The 23,354-nt window shown below is 35.8% G+C and overlaps 1 protein-coding gene across 2 annotated transcripts; it reads left to right on the forward strand.

Moving 5' to 3' along the window:
• The first annotated feature begins 3,433 nt into the window (after nucleotides 1-3,433).
• Nucleotides 3,434-7,792, forward strand: LOC105777296 (putative E3 ubiquitin-protein ligase XBAT35). 2 transcript variants are annotated; one of them, XM_012600480.2, is made up of 10 exons: nucleotides 3,434-3,789; nucleotides 3,896-4,010; nucleotides 4,342-4,422; nucleotides 4,546-4,634; nucleotides 4,756-4,847; nucleotides 5,028-5,109; nucleotides 5,713-5,815; nucleotides 5,932-6,015; nucleotides 6,339-6,424; nucleotides 6,938-7,792. In XM_012600480.2, the coding sequence occupies exons 1-10, from the start codon at nucleotides 3,688-3,690 to the stop codon at nucleotides 7,604-7,606; spliced, it is 1,503 nt and encodes a 500-aa protein (XP_012455934.1). In that variant the 5' UTR covers nucleotides 3,434-3,687; the 3' UTR covers nucleotides 7,607-7,792. The 2 variants fall into 2 exon arrangements, with proteins under 2 accessions (XP_012455934.1, XP_012455936.1); XM_012600482.2 differs by lacking the exon at nucleotides 5,932-6,015.
• The last annotated feature ends 15,562 nt before the right edge of the window (nucleotides 7,793-23,354 follow it).

Consider the following 23,354-nt stretch of genomic DNA (forward strand, 5'->3'; position numbering starts at 1 on the left):
TTTAGTACCATATTTGGCTCGTAAATATTATTATACAATATTTATGAACTCGCTAATTGGATTTGTGACCTCGAAACCACTATTTTTGACACCACTGAAAAACGGGTTGTTACAATGTTAGTATGCCAGTTCACAAAACACAACAATTTCATACCACAACCAAGTCAGTTCACAAGCGGATACTTTACATTGTTATGCACAAAATGCGCAGATACCCATTCATCTAATCATTATTTACATGCATTAACTTACGTAACACTTGCATGTTTTACATAGACTGTTCACGGACCCCTTCCTTGCGTTAGCTTCTAATCCACAAATTGCTCTAAAGAGAAATAATTTCATATTCACATTAATGATCCAATGAGAAAATATTTCATATATCCAACCGAACCTCCACAAGTCCTTGTTAATTTGAACACTTACGTGTTCCCCCGAAAGGTCGAGCATTCACCATTCGCGATTTGCATTTGCATGCCTTAGTAGAGGTAAATCTCATTAAATATCATAATATTCATACATATCTCCCATCACATATCAGTAATTTCCACCATTTCCCCCTTTGACCATTCCAGATACAGAGTTTGTGCGCCAAGGAAGAGTGTCAATTCACAACAATTCATGAATATATTGTCTTTACCATTTTAGTTCAATATCGTAGACATGCACTATTGATTTTTAATAAACATAATTGCCTTAAAAACAACACTATTATGAAATTAGATGAAATTTAATAGAATCACGAGTGGAAGGAACTCACCAAATATAACCAATATGAGCTTTACCTATTCTACGGGTTCTTTCCCTTTTGTACTAGGGCCTTCTCCCATTTCTTTAGCAGTAGTTGGCTTGAGAAAGTCAGTTACTTATCAAGGTGAAGGATGGTACCTTCTTCACACAGCAAGAATACTCTAGGTTTCTTTTTGAAAGAACAGGGATGAACAGAGAAATGAAAAATAAAGTCATTTTTCGTTAAGCCTTCATCATATTTATATAATAGTTAGCCTATAATCCCATTATAGTGGGTTACCTAATCACCTTACATGCACACATGATTCCACTACTCACACACGGTTCCACTAATCAGACACAGTTCCACTAATCAAACACCATTAACGAGGCTCTATAGGTGTTATGCAAAATGACACGTTCTTTATTAAGAGTTTGACACGTAACTGATACGTGTCCCACCTACCCTGGTTAAAATATAAAACAATTATCTTAACTATAAAAGAACCTACCACTGGCATGTTCATACACGAGAGAATTCGCCAATACAAGAGTTTGCCAATACTAGAGAAGTGAAAGTCCGCTAGATGGCGGATCACAGCGAAATAATTCTTCAATTGATTCCACCCAAAATCGATCTAATTTTCCTGTTAGACGGGCTAACTTATAAGATTACACCACTACATCATCCAATCAAAAATATGGATTCTAAAACTTGGGGTGTGACACTTTGTCAAAGCAACTCTTACTTCGTCCAAGGATTCAACCTGTCTTCAAACTAGTAGAAAGCTTTTTTCTCACTCAAGTCAGAGATTTGATGTATCAACTTATTGAACTCTCAATCATACTCCCGAACAATGCCTTGTTGCATAAACCAACGCAACTTATCCCAAGCCTCTTTTTAGGCATACTACGGTAAAACTACTTTTTCAGCTCATTTTGGAACACCTCCCAAGTCCCAATCGCGGTCCCACCTCGTCTATCATCTGTGGACCTACGACACTGCCATAAGAGAGTTACATTAGTAAAATAGACAACAAAAGTGTTTACCTTAGTGGTATTATCCTTGATGCTTATCGCACGAAAGTATTGTTCAATCCCCGAGATAAAATTGTCCATATCATTACCTAAAGTAGCTTGGGAACATCCATTTTGTGTTTCTTTGGTCCCAAAGCCAACATTTCATTACCTAGAGCAACTTTACAGATAGTGAGCTCCCCCTTAAGCTTCGCCACCTATTCCTTCAAAGTTGTTACCATGGCTTCGAAAGTATCATTCTTCCCTGCCAGCTTCTCGGTCTGATCATCCATGGCAGCATTGAGGGTCTCTCTCATCGTATCCCGACTAGAACTGAGAGTATCCACCACATAGTCCTTAAGCTACACTCTTATCGATTCTAACTCATCGATGTGTCCCTCAACTACCTCTAGTGTTTCCTTCACACCACCCATAAAATTCTTTGAGATTGATCACTCGACCTTCCAAAGTTGATAGCATATCCCTCGATCTACTATTTTTCCTTGAACTATCACGGGTCTCTATTGGAACATTTGTTAATCTCCTCATTTCGTCATCTCAATCGGTGTCTTTGAACATGGCTCGAATACCAACTATCATGGGTCTAAAACTTTAATCTGGCAAATCGAGAGGCTTTAGGGGATATTTTGGGTTTGAATCTTACCTAAGTTAGCCTACTCTCAAAAGATGAGAATTCTTACAGAAATTCTCGAAGGCACCAAAGTAAAGCGGGAGCAAACTCAAAAGATAAAAGAAGCCACGAACGAACAAAAAGCGACAGAAAAGTAGCACAGACCAAGTATGCTATCAAAAGTAACATATTACTTTAAAGGTTTACAATGAGTGATTTCAAATGAAGGGGGAAGGCTTCTATTTATAGTTGAGCTCCCCCAAATTCATCAGTACAAATTAAGTTGCATCGATGGTCAAGATTTGTGCCTATCTATAATATTAGAGTCTTAAGGGATTTAAACTCTATACATCTTTATCCCGTAGGATTTACATTAATTACGCTGATAGCTCTAGTTTTAGTGGAGTGTTTTAGTGGCCCACCAAGGTTTCAAATAGATGAGTTTCTTAATATGTTTCATGAGTCAAGCCAGTTCAATCGAGTCAAATGAGCCCCATTTAATTTATTGACCTCTATAGGACGTTTTGTGCGCAATGGTCACGGGCTTTGGTTCGCGGCCTATGACATTAGAAGTTGGATTGCATTTTGCCCCCGCACTAAAAAAATGAACAAATTAATCCTTGTACATTAGATCAAAGAGCAAATTGGTCGTTTTGTTAAAAACTTCATCTATTTCTAATGTTAAAAACTTCATATATTATTATAAATTACACTATTTTGTAACAATGGAAATGGATGAAATTTTTAACAAAAATTATCAATTTATTCTTTGACCTAATATATAGTGACTAAATTATTTACTTTTATAAAAAATACAATCTAACTTCTAATATAAAAATCTCCATATTAATTTTGTCCTTTCATAATTGTGAAAAATCTACTATACTTAAAAAGCATATTGAACGTGTCAAAAGATTTTCATTTTCATGAAGTAACCGTGTTTTAGGCCAGCGGCTTCCTGGAAAAATAAATAATAAATAAAAACTAAAAAGTCATAATTAAAATAATAAATATATATTTCTTTGGATAAGCAGTCAAGAATAATATTTCGACTTCCATATTTCTTCTCTGATAAGAATCTCTAAAAGAAAATTATTAATAATAACTAAAATTTCCCTTTTAAAAACTTCACAAACCTTTGTATTAAAAACAAAATAAAAACCCTTCACGATCCTTTCTCTATTTCTCGATCCTAACTCCGGGAATTTTTTTTTCCATTTCGTTTTCCGGGAAATAGTTTTCCCGGAAAAGTACGAGCCAAATTGTCTATCGGACCAATCAGAAAAAAAGAAACAGTAGCTTTCTTTTGAATGGGGCAACAACAATCAAAAGACGAGTTGCTATACAATCAAGTCAATTATGGTAACGCAGAAGGGATCAAATCTCTTTTCCGTGAAGGCGCAGGCCTCGAGGTACCAACTAATTAATCTGATTTTTCCCCTTTATTAACCAGTGATTAAATATGGAATTAATCGATCAATTAATCTGATTTTTTTTGGGGGGGCTATGGATTGACAGTGGATGGATAGAGAAGGGAAAACGCCGTTGATATTAGCGTGTTTGAATCCACAGCTTTTTGATGTTGCCAAGACTTTGATCGAACTTGGTTCTAACGTTAACGCTTATCGTCCAGGTTTCCATTCTTTATCGATTTTTATTATTTTCCAAGGGAATTTATTTAATTGTTTTTTCATGAAGTTAAAATTCGAGGGGTTTTTTTTTCAACAAATAAATTTGTGTTTTTAGGGGAAAGGAACCATTCCTAGTAGCAACATATGATTTTGAAGGACCTTTGTTTCTTTCAATTCTCCATTTTGCCTGCTTAAGTTGAAAATTTTGCTGGAAATTTTCTCATGGTCGTTAACCAGATTTCATCAAAGAAATTTAAGGTTTTCAAAGAAAAGAAGCTTTGGAGGCTTTATCGAAATAGATATTGTATTAACTTGGTTCAGTTTTGTGTTTAGGTCGTCATGGGGGGACACCCTTGCACCATGCAGCAAAAAGAGGCCATCTAAATACAGTCAAATTACTTCTTTTTCATGGAGGTTCATGTTTTATCGATTTCTGTTATAGATTACGGGAAAACTAAGTTATTAGTCGTTGCATGATGAATATGTTTTATTTGAAAGTTAAGAGTAGTCTAATAAGCAACTTGTTCGAACTTTCAGCTAATCCGTTGGTGATGAATGATGATTGTCAAACTCCTCTAGATGTTGCTAGGGTGAAAGGAAATGTCAATGTTGTAAGGGCAATTGAGGTATAACGGGAATTTCACTTTCAATATTTATGATTTTATGATCTACTCAGAACTTTTGACTTTTCTTGTAAAACTAAGTGCTTTCTTAAGTGAGATTATTTTGCCTTCTGATGCTGTGCAGGATCATATATGTTTATTCTCTGGTTGGATGCGGGAGTTTTACGGGCCAGGATTTATTGAAATGTTTGTTCCTCAGTTGCTTTCAAGAAAAGTGTGGGTATTATTGTTTAGTGTACCTTTTAATTTCAATTTTCTTTCTCGCGTTTTTTTGGATCACCATAGGCCATAGAAGAATATGCCTAGATGGTTTTTATTCATACAATTCTCAAATAGAATTTTATCTTTTCTAGCGATTTGTTCAGCATCATCATCTTATTAATGTGTTTCTTACAGTTGGGTGGTTGTTCTACCAACTGGTTCCCGAAATAATTCAAAACCTTTCAAGTTGGAGCTGGCCATATATTCTACTTTGCAGGTATCGCAAGTATAACTTATCTCCTTTTTTGGGTCTATAGCAATGCATGTCTAAGGAGGGTGCAAAAAGAGGAGAAATGAGCCAAATATTATGCTCTTCAAGTTCCTCTAAATTAGACTTATGCCTTTGTCAACCTGGATTCTTTCTTGAATGAAGTCGAATAAGAATAAAAACCAACAAGCTTGGCTTAAACTGGCTTGAAATATATTCAAGTTAGCTTCAACTTTCTTAAATGCTTACTTTCAATTGACTACTATTATATTGAATATAAAATACATGGAGCCTGCAAGATGCCTTTGAGATTGTTCAAAGTACTAAGCTTGGTGTGTTATTACTTAACTAAGTGAAGAAAATTTTGAGTAACACTTGGTCTAATGCATTCATGCATTAATGCTATATCTTTGGTTAGTACAAACCAGGATTTGTCAAGGGTCCTTTGGTATATTTTAAACTTGTAACTAGTATTATCTCAACCCAATTGTGGAGTATTAAATCATACTTCAAAATAAATTATAGTTTTAATTCCTTTGTTTTGTACTGTTAAAACTTATATTCTCCTTACATGCTTTTCCATCACTTATTTGGTAATTGGTGAATTATCAGGATGCCCAACCACGTACGGTTATTGCATTGTGGAAAGCTAATTTGGAGGAGCCAAAGCTTGACCAACCTGATCCTTCTGTGGCAATTCTTGATAATTCCAGCAGTAATTTCTCTTGCCAATATATCTAGCTGTCAATCTTTTCTGGCTAAATTATGGAAATTGAAATCGGATTGATTTCTTAGTCGACGTACTTTGATTGATTTTATCTTTATGCATAGTCTCAAGACGAGGGAGGCGAAGACGAACCATTTACACCTCCCGAGAGGCGAGGTGTAAAGCTGGAATAGTTAGGCGTAAGCATGGTAATTTTCAGCCATTTATGATCGTATAGATAAAACCCTGAAATATACTCAAGTTGCATGTAAACTGGATAAAACCAGAGTTCTTTGGTACCGGAAATTTTAGGACATTAAATTACAGCTTCACTGTACTCCAGTTCATTAGACTTTCTTTATATAACTGGGTTTATTTTCCCCTTATGACTACTTTGTTAATAATTAGGTGAACATTGGTTATTTGTTTTGATGTTTGTAATATTACTATGAATAAGTATGTGCATTTATGGATGATAAATGTATATTTTCTATGTTACAATTTACATCAACATGATCTGGTGCTTTTTCAGAAACACGCATTAAACTTGCACCTGGAAATGAAAATGATCGCCAGCAGCTGCAATGGTTTTGTGATGCATGCAAAGGAATTCCACAGGTATCAGTCTCCTTTCATTTACAGATGTTTAATTTATGCTTATTTGCAGACCTTGCGTAACTTATAGTAGACTTTAACAAAAGGAACAATTCTGTTATCATCTCAATGCCATTTCCTCTAATTTTGTTTAAAATAGTCCTATAAATTTCCTAATGGAGATTTTTGGGGTTCCCAGAGAAGTTACTATAGCTTAACAAAGATGTGATTGACACATGATAAGTTCATGTGTTTAATTCTGTTTGCTGGAGAGAGTTGCACATTTCTCAGAAGCAAACCTGGACAAGTGAATAAAATTTTCATTGAAATTACATGACATTCTAACTTTTATACGAGAGGTACGGTTTTGGTTTTTGGGTGGAAGGCTGTTGAGTTGCAGAGTACATGCACAGTAGTAAGTAAAAACATCAGGGTAGTTTAGTTTGTTCATCCACTCAGACTTGTTGAAACATTTTGTTCATGATGCTTTTGAATAATAGATGTCTATGTTTATTTTATGGCATCGGAAATATGCAGGCAAGCGGTCCTGCATTTCTGCATGTTTCTCAGCCTCCAACTGCTCCAGCAGATGCAGAGGATTTAGAATTAGCAATGGCAATTAATGCCTCGATCCAGTCAGCTATAGCAGAGACGCCCAATTTTGAGTTGCATACTGGCAATGAAGCTAGTTCATCCTCCAGTTGGGGTAACTCTGCAAGTACAAGTGCCCATGGTGGCTCAGTAGGGCCAGTGGAGGTTCCCCCTTCAAAAGCAAGTACTAGTGAATGGACAATGACTGAAGCTAGCTCCAGTGGAGACTCAACCGCAGGCACCAATGTCCACAATAGTAATATCTCTTCTGTTCTTATGGGAGTACAAACTGCAGATTCAGTCCCAACAGCTCCACCAGCCATGGACGAGATTGTAGAAGATGGTCCAATCCAATATCCATCAATCGATTCAACTCCTATCAATATGCCTACCTCAGGTGCTGAAAACTTAGCTGCTAATGCTGGTCAAACAAAGGAAGATGGGGGCCCTTCTTCGTGCACGATATGTTTGGATGCTCCATCAGAGGCAGCTTGTGTCCCCTGTGGCCATGTTGCCGGATGTATGTCATGTTTGAACGAGATCAAAGCGAAAAAATGGGGCTGCCCTGTTTGTCGTGCCAAGATCGAGCAGGTTATAAAGCTATATCGTGTTTGATTGAATTTTGCATCTGAAATTTGTATAACCTGTAAATGATTTTCAGTGATTTCTGCGCGTTGAAGAAGTTTATTTCTCTTTATTTGAGCATTGGCGCTGTTAGTTTTTGTAAAATATTTAACATATATCTTTTAAAGAAAATACATTTAATATATAGTTGCAATAAAAGAGTTTGTATTTTCCTAAGTGTATTTCATGATTTGATGATGATTCATGAAACGGTTCATTATTTGCACGAACTTTAAGGCTTTTTAATACAAATAATATTAAAATAATTAATTACGAAATGGGTAGGTAAAAAATTATTTACAAAAATGGCATTTTCAATAGTTCTCATAAGTGTCGCTTGACATATTGGTGGCACTACGTCACTTCTTTCAATTATGAGGTTAAAAAAAATTGGTCACTTCTTTCAATTATGAGGTTAAAAAAAATTGGTGTCGGTCACTGAGTAAGGTGGCATCGGTATATATTTTTGAAAAATACTCTAACAAATATGGGTATTACAGGTTACAAAAAAAATTCTATAGTGCTGTCAGACACCAGTGAGATTTAAATATTATTTGACTTGGTAAAAAAAAGCCTGAAAATTTAAAATGTATATATATGAAAACTGAAAAAAAAATGTTGTAATGCAGAAAAGCAGGGGAGCCCGTGATCGGACCTTGCTTTTTTTGCTCCAGCCTTCTTTCTGCTTTTTCAAGTTTTTTTTCAAGCCTTTTTTCCAGTTTTAAATAATAATAATTTTTTTAATCATCGGCGACATTATTGGTCATTATATGTACCCCAAACCCGACCAAAAATCTGTTAGTTTTGAAGGTTTGCGTTTTGTTGAAGTTTTTTTTGTTGAAATTTGTTTAGTAAAATAGGAGAAAAGAAAAGGAGGAAAATAAAGTTTGAGTTAGTATCGAAGATGGATAACCAATTTTTTATAGACATTCATTTCGATGGAGTAATTTTAGAAACAGTTGTTGGTTGTATATTTGAATCTCGCCAGCAAATAGGAAAAAGGTTTAATACGAATGTGTCTGTCGATGATATGAAAGAAAATATCAGTAAAAAATTATTTGACGTTGTGGGAGAAAGATGTCAAGACTATTCTACAAATTTCCAGATTCGTCAAATCCTATCAAATTTACCGATATGGAACTTTTATTCGATGAAAACGTGGAGACAATGGTCGCACTGTATTGCCCCACAAGGAGGCTGAAACTGAACCGATTCAATTGTTTGCTGAGTTAGCGGATGTGGAGCCTGTTAAAGATGTCACTCCATTAAGTCAACAATATAGAGTTCAAGACCAGTGTACGGAGGTCCCGAAAGTGTTTGTCGATAGGCGATTGTCCATGCGCGGGTTTGACATTGATCTTAATGTTGGATGGGCAGAATAGTACGGTGGTAGAGCAACATCAACATGGGCCAAAAATCCAAACCATGCTTGGATTGCGTATGACAACCATAATCCGAGTCCCTATTTATCGATACATCTAGTCGTGATTGAGATCGATGTAGATGGTGAAGATGAATTCGATAATAATGGTCATTTTGATCATGATGGTGAAGATTTTAGTGACCCTAATGTAGATGAGGTCCCAAATGTTTTCACACAATGACTCTGGGGCCTGAACAATAATTATTGCATATTTGTCATCAAGTGGTATAGCATGAAGGTGTCGGTTGACTACAAAGTCGCTAACTCTAAACCGGCAATATATGTTGGGGAGTGTTGGAGGTTGGTAGAACGGTGCAAGTGGCAAGTACGAGTTGCATTTATCCAGAGGTCCCCACTATGGGAGATCCAAAAATATGTTGGACCTTATACATTCACTTCTGTATGTATGATGCAAGACCATCGCAAACTTCATGCGAAAACAATCTGCAACTGTATCATGCCATTAGTTAACAACATGCCCACCATTCATGTATCGGTCTTGACTGCCAAAATGCAAAAACGGTTCTAGTATCGAGTGTCATACCAAAAGGCATGGTTGGTGTAACACCCAAGACCCGGCCTAGGAGTTATAACCGAATCGGCATGTCACATTGAAGTGTTTTTCGAAAACCATGTTTTCATTGAAAACCCTTCTTGAAATTTCAAACTTTTTGCCATTTAAAACTTGTACAAAACCTCAATTTGCATTTGTTTATTTTCAATCGAGGTTTATTAAAGAAAAGTTGTTACCTTCAAAACCTTATTGTCGCGTAAGCTTAATTTAAACAAATGATTTACGAAAACGTGATTAAAAATTGAGTTGTAGAAACGTAGCGTTTGAAAATAGTTATTGTTTTGGAAAACCGAGTTCTACTTCTAGCAGATAAGAATCACAATCAATAAAATCACGAAGTTAAAATCTAAAAATTTAGAGGCCTTATTACAACCCGAATCAAAATCAAAGTGCTTTAGTAAATGCGCAAAACAGAATAAAACTTGTGCAATTGTGTGTCCCTCTTCGAGTCCCTCGCAGCTCCGAACCGACTAACACTGGGGATTACTTACACAGTTAGACAGAAGGGTGAGGTTATGAAAACTCAGTGTGTATTCCCCTTATTAAAGAAACAAAATCGGTCTAGGCATGAGCCATTAACAGTAACAGTATCAGTATGGGCCTTAGCCTAATACGGTAATGGTGGCAATTGGGCCTTACCCCCCATCAGCCTCGGTTAGGCCTGAGCCCATATCAATTGGCACATATCACAAATATCGAGGCCTAAGCCTAGCTCAATATCAGAATCAGTATATGTAAAGCATAAATACCCATACCAACCCTACACTCCATCTCCTGTCTAACCCTACACTCTTGTGGGGATTTAATCAACCCACCAATCCCTACACTTCTAATGTAGCACCGGTTGCGGCACTAACCAATATTGTAGCAGAGTTGCCAATCACATAATTGGCTAAAAGCCATCGGTGGGTCCACAATTGTCTCATGCGACCCGTGCAACCCTCACATATCAATCACTTCCTCTAATACAAAATTCCAACACCATGCAGTATGTCATGTCATAAATCATACGTGTATGCAGTACGTCATACTCAGTAACAGTCATATATATATCATAAAGCAAAACGGACACACATAACATAAGGCCATAATAGTTAATTTTACCCATCGGGGGTATTTCGATAATTTTACCCATTGGGGTATTTTGGTAATTTTACCTATCAAGGGTATTTCAGTAATTTTACCTATCGGGGGTATTTCGATAATTTTACCCATCGAGGGTATTTTGGTATAGTCAACGACCTTCCGAAGGTCTACAGTTGCCTCGAGTGACACAGATGATCCATTTGGTTGAAACCACGCAATTAGGCTCAAGCCCACTATTCGGCCCAATTGGGCCTACACGCTCGTGTGGCCCGTTTGGCCCAAATCCAATCATGATTATGTGATCTACATATCCCAATACATTTTCTGCTACTTTTCGTAATTTATCTTCGTGTGGGGCCCACAAGCCTATTAGGCCCACACGACCCATTTTGGCCTAACAAGGCTCATAACGGCCCAAGTGTACGAGAACACTCGTAGTGGCCTCTTTGATCTACCACTCTCAGTTGTGGGCTTAGTTTTTCCACACGAGCGATTGCACGCTCGTGAGGCCTCAGATGCCGAAGTTTTGGCTTTTTGGCTTTTGTCGATTCTTAGCGGAGATAGTGTGATTACACATCTGTTGCGAAAATGTGATAAGATCCACGAGAACTCCAAACCTAAATAACCACAATACACCATCAATCATTTAATCAATAGGATTTAGATAACTCATTTCAATACTACTATCCAAAATGATTTAATACTTGCCTTGATCGACAGATGTGGCTTAACCCACTTAGATCGCTGGTTAGGATTGATTACCCATTGCTTACCGACTATCTGCGTTACAAGTGCATTCTTATTAGACATGATTGCCTAAACCCAAAGGTTGATCATACACACAAAACTCCTTGGTAAAAGAAAGTAGTATTCGACCATAAAGTATACAACCAACACACTCTAGATTGAGCACAATAATAGCAACAGGGTTACCTTCAGATGAATGAAGATAGGAACGTTTCGAAATGCTTCAGTATTTCTTGAGTACTCCTTCACTCCTTGTGGAATTCTAGAACTCGAAGAACACAATCGGCAAAAAGAGAGTTGAGAGGAGAAAGAAGTATTCGGCTTTTAGAAAGGTCTAAAGGAACTAGGTTTGAGTGATAAGAGTGAACACAACCACTTACCGACTTATCAGAATCTTTGGAGAAGATCGACGCAAGGATGGCTTAACAGTAGTGATATTCGACTAGCCTAGAATAGGAGATGAACAGAAGACAAAAGAAAGAGAAAGGAAAGGTTCGACCTAGAAGAGAGAAAGTGAACGGAAAAGATGCAAAAAAAGAATGACCTGAATGGTCAGTTTTAGTTTTGGCACTAGAGAAAAAGAAAGAAAAAGAAAAACCCCCAAATGCTAGAGAGAAAATTCGGCACCTATACACTCACTAATTGCCGAAATGCATACTCTAAAGTCCCCCTTAGCTGATTCGGCAACAACCTTCTACAACTCAAACTCCCCTTTTTCCTCCTAAAATCACTCCTCCAATCCTCTCATTGAAATCCTCCATGATCCACTCCTAAAATCACTCATTTGACCCATTCAAATTCTCCAACACAGTTCAAATCTAACACCAACTCTTGCCTCCACATGAGCAAAATAAATAATCCCATTTACATGCAATGAGACTTGAACCTCTGACCTCCTTACCACACCTGTGACGCCACCTCTTTGCCACACTTGTGTTGCCACCTTGCCGTTACACCTCAGACACTTTTTGTGTCATGATTTCACAAAAAATATTTATAAAGCCTTCAAGCTAAGGCCAAGATTCACTTAAGAGCAAAAATAAAAATTTTTGCTAAATCCCAAGTTTGAACTCAGGACTTCTCCAACACTCCCTACTCTTCCTAAATCAGTTAACCACTGAAGCAGACATTCATTTGTGTCATTATCTTGCACACATAAATTTTCATGTGATCCCACGCTCAAGACCTATTTTCATCTGGCTAAACTAAAGCAGACGTTCATTTGTGTCATCTCAAATTTGGGGTGTTATAGTTGGCTAAACAGATGGCTTAGAGAAGTTGTACGGAGATTGGGATATGTCGTACAACAAACTTCAAAGGTGGATAGATTTTTTGCAAGATTACATGCCAAGGACTGTTGTTGACTTGTAGACATTGCCTTCTTACGACCCAAATGACCAACTACAACCAGGGAGAAGAATTTTCCACCGAATGTTCTGGACATTCGATCCATGCGTTTGGGTTTTTCCCCATTACAAGTCACTTGTGCAGGTTGATGGGACCTGGCTATATAAAAAATATACGCAGATCCTCCTTTTTGCAGTTGCACAAGACGGGAACTGAAACGTACTATCGATAACGTTTGACATCATAGAGTTGGAGAACATGGAATTGTGGCAATTTTTCCTGACAAACTTGGGGAGGTATGTTAGACAAGACAATGTTTGCATTATTTCTAATAGATCAAAGGGTTAATTATCGTGATTAACCATTCCGGTGTTCCATGGAGATTCGTCTACTGCATCCGTGACATTGCAGTTAACTTTCATTAGGACTTCAAGAATGCGAATTGACACAAACAAGTCATGAACATGGGTAATTCTCAATTTCATTTTTTATTTTTTCATACATTTACAAACTATGTAATGGAACATAACATGTCTTAACGGAATACATAAGTAGGGTATGAGCTAGAACAACAACGTTTCAGGCAGAGGTTGGTGAAGCTTCAGGGTGATATGAACGGTGAAACCAATTGTGATTTACAGGAATGGTTTAGTAACATAGAGTTGTGGTAATGGGCTCAAAGTTTCAATAACAAATCTCGATATGGTCATATGGCCACTAACCTGGTAGAGATCGTTAACTCCTTCTTGAAGCATACAAAGCCTCTTCCAATTTCATCTATTTTCTCAACTACGTTCTACAGGCTAGCAACCTTGATGCCAAGAATAGAGCTAAAACATGTAAAGCAGATGAATGCGAGACACATGTATGTCAAGGAGGTTAGGAAGGTGATGGTGGTCAACGTCGGGAAAGCAAGGTCAATGTATGTAGAATTATATTCTCGACAATTGGAAACTTTCTAGGTGGCAGAGCCAGTTGGTCACCGACCGGGTACCCTGCCTAGGTCCAATAGAGTTGATCTCTAAAATAGGCGGTGCAACTATAGAAGGTTCTAGAAACTTTGGTACCCGTGTGCGCATGTCATTCCAGCTTATGTTGACGCCTCGATCTATGTCAAACAATATATCAATGAGGTGTACACACTAAAACACATATTTTGCATTTGGAGAAAAAACTTCCCCACCCTGCAGGATGTGTCGACAAGGGAAGTGTCTTCACTAGCTTTTGAGTTGGTCCCCAACTTGGGGCTAAGTAAGAAGCCCAAAGGTCGCCCGCACATCACCCGGATTCATGGTGACATGGACTTGATAAAGATGATCGACCCTAAACATTATGGTCTGTGCAGAACAGTTGGTCATATTCAAAATAATTGTCGGCATTAAAACTACCACCCTGGACAATCGTCACGGTCGAGTGGAATATGAATTTATGTACCTCATGTTCAAATGTATGTTAAATGTTTTTATCAATATATCAAATTTTCCTGTAACACCCCTAGGTTTTATTTCATGAAGTTTTAATGAAACAATCATAGTCTATAAATTTTAGGTTCAATGTTTGAACATTTTAGTAAAAAAAAAATGTATCGATACCCTTTCCATAGTATTGATACTAGGGTCAAAGTATCGATACCTTTTCCTGGTATCGATACCAATTTGAGCTTCGATGTTTGAAAAAATTTAGCAAAAGAACAAAGGTGTCGATACCCTTGCCATAGTATTAATACCAGGGTCATAGTATCGACACCCTTGCCTGGTATCGATACCAATTTAAGCTTCAATGTTTGAAAAAAATTTAGCAAAAAACAAATGTATTGATACAGGTATCGATACCCTTGCCATAGCATTGATACCTTTTCAAATATTAAGGGAAAAATCTTTCCTAAGCATAAAATCTATATATCACTTAAGTCCTTACACAAAACTCAAAATCCAAGCTTAATTTCAATTTCAACAGTCACATTTATAAAAACTATGTTTAAGTATGAAATACAAAAAATTCGCTTCATTGATATGAGTCCAATGTTATCTTGAAGTACTGAAAATATGTTTAAACTGTATCAAAATTTTATAATTTGAATTACAATATTTGTTCATAATTACAAATAATTATGGTTACATGTATCAAAATTGATGGTTGGATAGAGTTGTCTTGTAACATCCTACACCCGACTCAATCGTCGAGTCCGAGCTACAGGATGTCACATTTGTCGCCAACGATCAACTTTATTCAATTTTAAACCGTTGTAAGATTTAATTCAATCAAACACACATTAATCACAATAACCAACCATTTATAGGATTTATACGAGCTCACAAAAGCTCCAAGAACTAATCCAAGGTTAAACACGGACCAAACATCCATCATATGATACCAAATTCAACAAGAGCATTCACTTAAGAACAAACCAAATTAGACTCAACTAGGTACATGCCAACTTAGAATAAAAATAGAATATACAAATGTTGACAAGTTTGAGATTTTTTACTGGATTTTGAAGTTGTAGTTCAAATATCTTGAATTATACTTAACCTGCGCACGAAAAACAAACCATTTATTGAGCTATAGAACTCAGTAGTATTTTTATGATTCAAATAAAAAAATTGCAAGCTAAGAAAATTGTAACATCCAACTAGTATGCCATTCATATCAAATGGCAAACCAATTCATTTAACATTGAAATATAAGTGATCAATTTCATTTTCATGCCAACACCTATCATAAAGCCTTTTTAAAACTCAATACCAATCATGAATCAAACATTTATATCATTAAAACAATAAAAATTAATTCCATGTTCATTCTAAAACAATAAATTCAAGTATCTTTTTGAAGTCGGTCGACTCATTTGTATTCATTTTAGCCTTCCCCAAAGCTCGTTTCCAATTTATTCACACAGAAGTTCATGTATTTCCTTTGTCATGATCCACATATATATGTGTGTACACAATTGATTCCATAGAATTATACTATTTCATTTCGATATCTTTTATCAATTCTCTAACTCATACCAATTTCACATAACTCGTTTATTACCATATTTATTGTCAATCTATTTCATTACATTTTAAGTTTTAATTCCAATTATAATATCACGCCCAATGGAACCATTCATATTTTCACATATCATATCTTGTAATTATTTTCAATTACATATCATACCATGAATTCGATCGTATATGCATACTCATACCACATACACTATTCTTATCACTTGACAATGATTTCATTACAATTCAATCTAATATATATTCACACTCAATTTCGAATCACAATTCAATTCATCATCAACACACAATATCTAATGATAAATGTGTCTTGTGAGTCATCTTAAATATGAACAAATAACTAGTTTGAAATATATCATATTAACATGTCATTTCCCAAATTGAATCGTTGAATTCGCCACAATTTTGTACCAACTTTTCGGATTTATAAATCCAATTACAAATTTCTTTCACATTAACAATTCTTTTCATTATAATTATATTTTTTTTACATATTAAATCCTTATTAACTTGATTGAGGCACAAACGGATACACAAATCTAACCAACACCCCAATTTGGCACCCAGTCCCTCATTAGACAATTTTCGGAGAAATATATTGCGCCCAACGCTCATCAGTATGACCGAATTAACCATTTGGCACCAAGTTCCTCACCGGAATGTCTGAATTAGTTAGTTTGCGCCCAGCACTCATCGGTATAACTAAACTAAAGTTTGTGCCCAGCACTCATTGGAATGTCCGAAGTAAAATGCGCCAAGCGCTCATCGACATATAGTTGAAATAACTACACCCAAGCAGTTAATAGGGTAATCATTTATCCAATTCCTTTACAAGTTCAATTCTCATTCTATTGATCTCAATATTATCAATTTATCACTCATGATATTATTTCATACATAACATAATATACCATCTCAATTCCAAACCAATTTCACTATTTCATTTAGTTTTAATATTTTCACTTTTATTCAATTTAATTCTTTATCTCAATAATCAATCAAATTCACGCTAATATGATTTGATCAGTCATAATCAACTATTAATTCATTTTATAACCCTTCTATTATTTTTCCTCATCCTCCTCCTCTCCATTCCACTTTCTTCATATATAAGTATTTATATAAGAATCTTTAGCCTTCGTATGACACTATTTTATGTAAAATAAATTATTCTTTCACTATTTATACATATACTTTTAACAAATTTGTCTTCTTGAGTAGTAGTTGTTGAAACCAATTTTTTGATAAAACGGGGCCAACTTGGATTTTAAAAATAAAACGAAAATGGAGTCGCCACTAATCCTTTTTGATAAGGTGTGATCGGGCCACCTTGAAAAGTGGTTGTTTTTAATAAACAATTTAGTTTTATTAAAACAACGATTTTGGTCCACGAAATTTAGAAAAACGGGTTTGGGAGTCGATTACGTACGAGGAAGGATTAGCAGCCTTGTAACGCCCAAAAATTGGCACCTAGTTGATTAATTAATGTCTTAATGTCGAAAGTTGAAAACTTTAAAGAGATTTAAAATACGATCTTTTATTGAAATTTTGAAAATTTTTAGGAAACGGGCATATTTCACGTTAATCGAGAAAGAGAATTATATCCAATAAGTTAGGATACAATGTCTTGAATTCCCGATGCGCAAGTGAATGCCAAAAGTTTATTTATTTCAAAGATATTTAGCCATCTCGGATTTTAAAAAGGGATCACGACTAGTAAGTTAAGACGCGATCTTTTTTAATTCTCGAGATTGTTTAAAACTTGAGTTTGAAAAGATTCGTGAATTTAGACTCATTGTGAAAATCGAAACCCCGTAAGTTAAGGACGATCTTCTCGAATCTAAACACGAAATTTGCTTATTCAAAAATCATAATTTATGCATTGAATACAATTAGTGTAACGCGAAATAATAGAAATGAGACAAGGTGTCAATATGGGTAACAAAATAAAAATGAATACGATGGCATAAGCCTAAATAATACGAGCAATAGCAACAAAAATGAAATAAATAAAAAACACAAACCAATAACATACAAGATAATAAGCATGTAAGTGCATAAAAGTAAAACATTCTTTCAAAATAATAATGAAAAAGTAAAAAAGTCAATAAAGAAAATGAATGAAATTATAAAATGTAACAAAGATATATGTTTGTACATATATAAAATTATAAGATATATATATATATATATATATATATATTCAAGTATGCATGTATATTTATGAAAGTTAAAAAAATATGTACATAAATATATATAGACATGTATATAAGTTAAAAATAAGTATGTATATATACATATACATGTATATGCATTAAAATATATTAATATATATGTATATGTATGTAAAAGTGTGCATCATGGAAATATATATATACATATATATATAACAAATAAAAAAATATATACGTATATATATATTATAAAAATGTATATGTATATATATAACAAAACTTGGAATTTAAAAGGTATAAATGAATAAATAATAATAACACAAAATTAATGGTATAATATGATAATGATAATAACATTAAAATAATTAATTAAATAATAAAATAGCTAAAAAATGGACTAAATTGAAATAAAAATGAAAAAAGGGGCGGATTCGAAAATAAATAAAAGGGGAGGACCACATTGAATGTGCGAATAACAAGGAGGGACCAAATGGGCAATAATCCTGTCCCTCCAAAACGCACACCTTCAAGGTGGATCGAATTGAAATCTGAAATAAATTTCAGGGCCAAATTAAAAAACTAAAGGAAAACTGATTGCAAAATAATTAAAAAGCGGAAGGGCTCAATGCGCAAATAGACCCTTCCGCAAAAACACTCGGATCCTGCTAGCAGGTCGGGTCACTGCGCGGGTATAGGCCATTAAATGGTGTCGTTTTGACACCGGAAGGCCTTACCTCAAACGGCGCCATTTTTACTTTTAAAAAATCCAAATTAAACCCTAATCTGAATACTGTTTTGCTATTCTTTAAGCAAATAAAGCAAAAAAATTTAAACCCTAGGCTCTTCTTTTTCTCTCCGCCGCTTTAGAACATAGAAGTCTCTCTTCCCCAACTCCGATTTGGACGGAGTAGAGAAGAGCTTCGATGAAGCGCCAAGGTAAGAACTCTCCCCTCTTTCGGTTTGCAAAAGAAAGAAACAGAGTAAAAAATAATAAAACAAAAAAAATCCCTTAAATGAACTGTTATTCGTCTTCTTTATTCTTTTCCTCCTCTTTATTTCTTTTTTTTATAACAGTAAGTAATACTCACAAACAATCAAAAAAAAAGGAAAAGAAAAAAGAAAATACACACCGAAATAAAAAAACAAATCAAATCCAGAACGTTGTTATTCCTTTCTGATTTTTTAAATTTTTTCTCCCCTATAAATGATACAATTCATGGCCTTTATAGCCAATATTACATTGTTTTTTTATTTATCTTTGTTACTGTTTCTCTGTTGCTACTTTGCGTGTCTATTCTTCTTTGCAGATGACAGTGATGGAGCAAGTGGTGGCAGGTGTACTGTGCCGAGGCTAGAGACTACAGTGAGCGGCTAGGGTTTTTTCTGAAACAGTTTAAGCTTTGGGCCATTTGGGCCATTAGGGTTTTAATTTTTTTTATTTGGGCTTCGGGTAGTTGGGCTTATTTTGTTAGGTTAAATTGTTAATTGATTTGGGTTGTGGTGTTTGGGTTTTGGGCCCCGTGTCAAAATTGGGCTTGTACAGCTGCCCCTCTTTGCTTGTTGTCGTGTAACGAGAACAGAGCAAAGACTAAGAAAGACCAATTTTGCCCAGTCTCGCCATTTCTTGACTTGTTGGTGCTTTTCTTCTTCTGGTAGCATCCTTCCAGTCCACTGTGTCTTGTTGGTTCGATCCGCTCTACTGCACTTCAGAGAGATACAATTTGTAGCTTCAATTCACTCTGCTGCAAATTCAGAGAGATACAACTTGTAGCTTCAATCCACTCTACTGCAACTTCAAAGAGATAAGATTCATGGTTTTAGTCTGCTCCACTGCAACGTCAGGGAGATAAGATTTGTATTTTCAACCTGCTCGACTGCAACTTTAGGGAGATAAGGTTTGTTGTGATAAGATCCGCTATCTACAGCCTGCTCCACTACAACTTTAGGGAGATAAGACTCGTTATGGTAGATTTAATCCAACCTACTGCAACTTTAGAGGTATAGGATTCATCATTTTAATCCGCTCCACTGCAACTTCAGGGAGATAAGATTTGTTATCTACAGTCTGCTCCACTATAACTTTAGGGAGATAAGACTCGTTATGGTAGATTTAATCCAACCTACTGTAACTTCAGAGGTATAGGATTCAACGTTTTAATCTGCTCCACTGCAACTTTAGGGAGATAAGATTAGTAGCTTCAATTTGCTCCGCTATAACTTCAGGGAGATAACATTGGTATCTTCAACCTGCTCCACTGCAACTCCAGGGAGATAAGGTTTGTTATCTACAATATACTCCACTACAACTTTAGTGAGATAAGATCAGTAGCTTCAGTCTGCTCCTCTGTAACTTCAGGGCGATAAGACTCATATCTTCAGTCTACTCCACTGCAACTTCATGGAAATAAGACTTATATCTTCAACTTGCTCCACCACAACTTCAAGGAGATAAGGTTTGCTATCTTCAGTCTGTTCCACTATAACTTCAGGGAGATAAGATTTGATTTGATAAGATCTGCTATCTACAGTCTACTCCACTACAACTTTAGGGAGATAAGACTTGTTATGGTAAATTTAATCCAACCTACTACAACTTCAGAAGTATAGAGTTCATTATTTTGGTTCGCTCCACTACAACTTCTGGGAGATAAGACTCATCGTGGTCTGCTCTACTGCAACTTCAGAGAGATAAGATCTGCTATCTTTAGTCTATTCTACTGCAACCTCAGTGAGATAAGACTTGTAGCTTCAATAAAGTCTGATACAATCTACTCTACTACAACTTTGGAGAGATAAGATCCATCATTTTAATCCGCTTCACTGCAACTTCAGGAAGATAGGACTAGTAACTTCAATAAAGTCTGATACGATCCGCTCTACTGCAACTTCAGAGAGATAAGATCCATCATTTTGACCCGCTCCACTGCAACTTCAGGGAGATAGAACTCATATCTTCAAGTTGCCCCACTGCAACTTCAGAGGGATAAGACTTGTAATTTCAACCTGCTCTACTACAACTTCAGAGAGATAAGATCTGTAATTTATAGCTTCAATCTGTTCCACCGCAGCTTCAGGGAAATAAGATTCGCTATCTTCAGTCTACTCCACTGCAACTTCAGGGAGATAGGATCCATCATTTTAATCCATTCCACTACAACTTCAGGGAGGTAGGATTAGTAACTTCAATCTGCTCCACTACAACTTCAGGGAGATAAGACTTGTATCTTCAACTTGCCCCACTGCAACTTCATGGGGATAAGGTTTGCTATTTGAATCTGCTCTATTGCAACTTCAGAGAGATAAAGTTTGATATGATCTGCTCTAATGCAACTTCAGAAAGATGAGATCTGTTATGGTAGATTTAATCTGTTCCACTACAACTTCAGGGAAATAAGATTTGCTATCTTTAATCTGCTCCACTGCAACTTCAGGGAGATAGAATCCACAATCTTCAACCTACTCTACTGCAAACTCGGAGAGGCAAGGCTGGTCTTTTTGATCTGCTTCACTGCCAGTATAGAAGGATAATATCTGTTATCTTCAGTCTGCTCCGCTGCAAACTCAGGGAGGTGAGGTTGGTGTCTTCGATCTGCTTCGCTGCCGGTACAGGAAGACAAGATATGCTATCTTCTTTAATCCATTCCACTGCAACTTCAGTGGTATAGGATTTGTGGCTTTACGGATTTGTTCTAGGGAACATAACCTGTAGAATCCATTTTATGGGCCTATTTATGCCTAGTGTTTAGGATGACATGATCAGAATGAATCAAATGCTCCTAACTAGATGTATATGAATGATATTTGCATGAATACAAAATGTCATGAGAATGATCCCTCTTTGTTCGAGTTTATTACTCATTGTTCATTAAGGCTTTATTGTCAACACGTCAAAATGCTATCTTACTCGGCTGGTAACACTCATCTCTTACTTAGTCGGATTGCCCCCACTGTAATCTTTAAAGTTCAATCCATTGTAATCTTCAAGGTTAAGTCCACTGTAATTTTGGGACATAAAATTTGAACCATCCTCCTCCCACTATAATTTAGGAGTATAATATCTGGCTCTTTCTCAATCCTCTCCTACTGCAATTCAAGGATACAGGATGCGAATCTTTTTGGCCTTACACCATTCCCAAGGTGTCGTACCAAATGTTTATGCACAATTGTAAAATTTTCTTCTCCGAGAAAACCTCTTCTTATCACTTTGGTGATCATTGCTTGTTTGTTCATTGAAGCTTTGTCACCAACACGACATCTTGTCATTTTGTTCAATTAATGTTTGGACAACAAAATCTGAAACGATAGTCTTAATTTAAACTTTTCCTTCTTAGACATTTCAACCTTTAAACTTGGTGTGTTCTAAACAATAGTCCTGTTTTAGGTTCCTGTATTATTTAGAAGCTTTCAGAGTAATATACAGAACTCCTTTTTCTTAAATATTAACAGCCCATTAATCTTTATTTCAATGGAAAATGCTTGAAAAAGATTATGACAGAGGACAAGATGAAATTTTATTGAGAGCAAAGCTCTAAACAAATAAATTAATTAGGATAGCAAATTTTGCTAAGATTCAAAAATGAATAAGATGAAAAAGATTATCACAATGGACAAGATGAAATTTTATTAAGAGCAAAGCTCGAAATGAATAAATTATCAAGAATAGTAAAAATAAAAGAGGAATTGATTGGGAACACGTATCTTGAAAAAGAATGAAGTATTCCAAGAATAACAAATTCAATATAAATAGTATAAAGACTAGGTGCCCCAGATATCGCAGCTTGAACTTCTCTATACAAACTTTCTGAAGACCATTCTGAGTTTAACATGTGTTTAGGAGATCTACAGTACTTTGTCGATGCTCCAAGATGTCGCCTACCCTTTCCTGTTGTTTCAAGTATAGCAAGATCACCACATGCCCCAATCTGATCAAAATTTGAGCTGCTCTAATCACCTCATGTCCCATTCTGATTAAAATTTGAGCCGCCCCTTTCGAGTTTTCAACTCAAATCCCCTTTGGTCTCAAGGTGCCCTTTGCGGGTTTTCACCTTGGCCTCTCCTTTTTCTTTTTTCTCCTTTTTCTTTTTTCTTCTTTTTCTTTTTTTGACTCAAAGCGCCCTTTGCAGGTTTTCACCTTGGTCTTCTCTTTTTTTCTTTTTCTCCTTTTTTTTTAGGACTCAAGGCGCCCTTTGTGGGTTTTCACCTTAGTTTCTTCCTTTTCAAGTAAAATAATTTTTGACTGAATTTGAATTCACCGGATTGGGCAAGTCTTTGGCATCCACCTCGGTCAATATCAGTGCTTCTCCAGAACAGTCCTTCTTTACAACATAAGGTCCTCCCCAATTTGGCATCCATTTTCCTTTAAAATCCTTTTGTATAAGAA

This window comes from Gossypium raimondii, chromosome 10 (assembly GCF_025698545.1).
Source record: "Gossypium raimondii isolate GPD5lz chromosome 10, ASM2569854v1, whole genome shotgun sequence".
Classification (NCBI taxonomy): Eukaryota; Viridiplantae; Streptophyta; class Magnoliopsida; order Malvales; family Malvaceae; genus Gossypium; species Gossypium raimondii.

Excerpts from the sequence above, each read along its gene's own strand:
- LOC105777296 (XM_012600480.2), top strand. The coding sequence starts at position 3,688 with ATGGGGCAACAACAATCAAAAGACGAGTTGCTATACAATCAAGTCAAT. Across the intron at positions 4,011-4,341 it reads CGTTAACGCTTATCGTCCAG|GTCGTCATGGGGGGACACCC; the intron begins GTTTCCATTCTT and ends TTTTGTGTTTAG. Across the intron at positions 5,816-5,931 it reads AATTCTTGATAATTCCAGCA|TCTCAAGACGAGGGAGGCGA; the intron begins GTAATTTCTCTT and ends CTTTATGCATAG.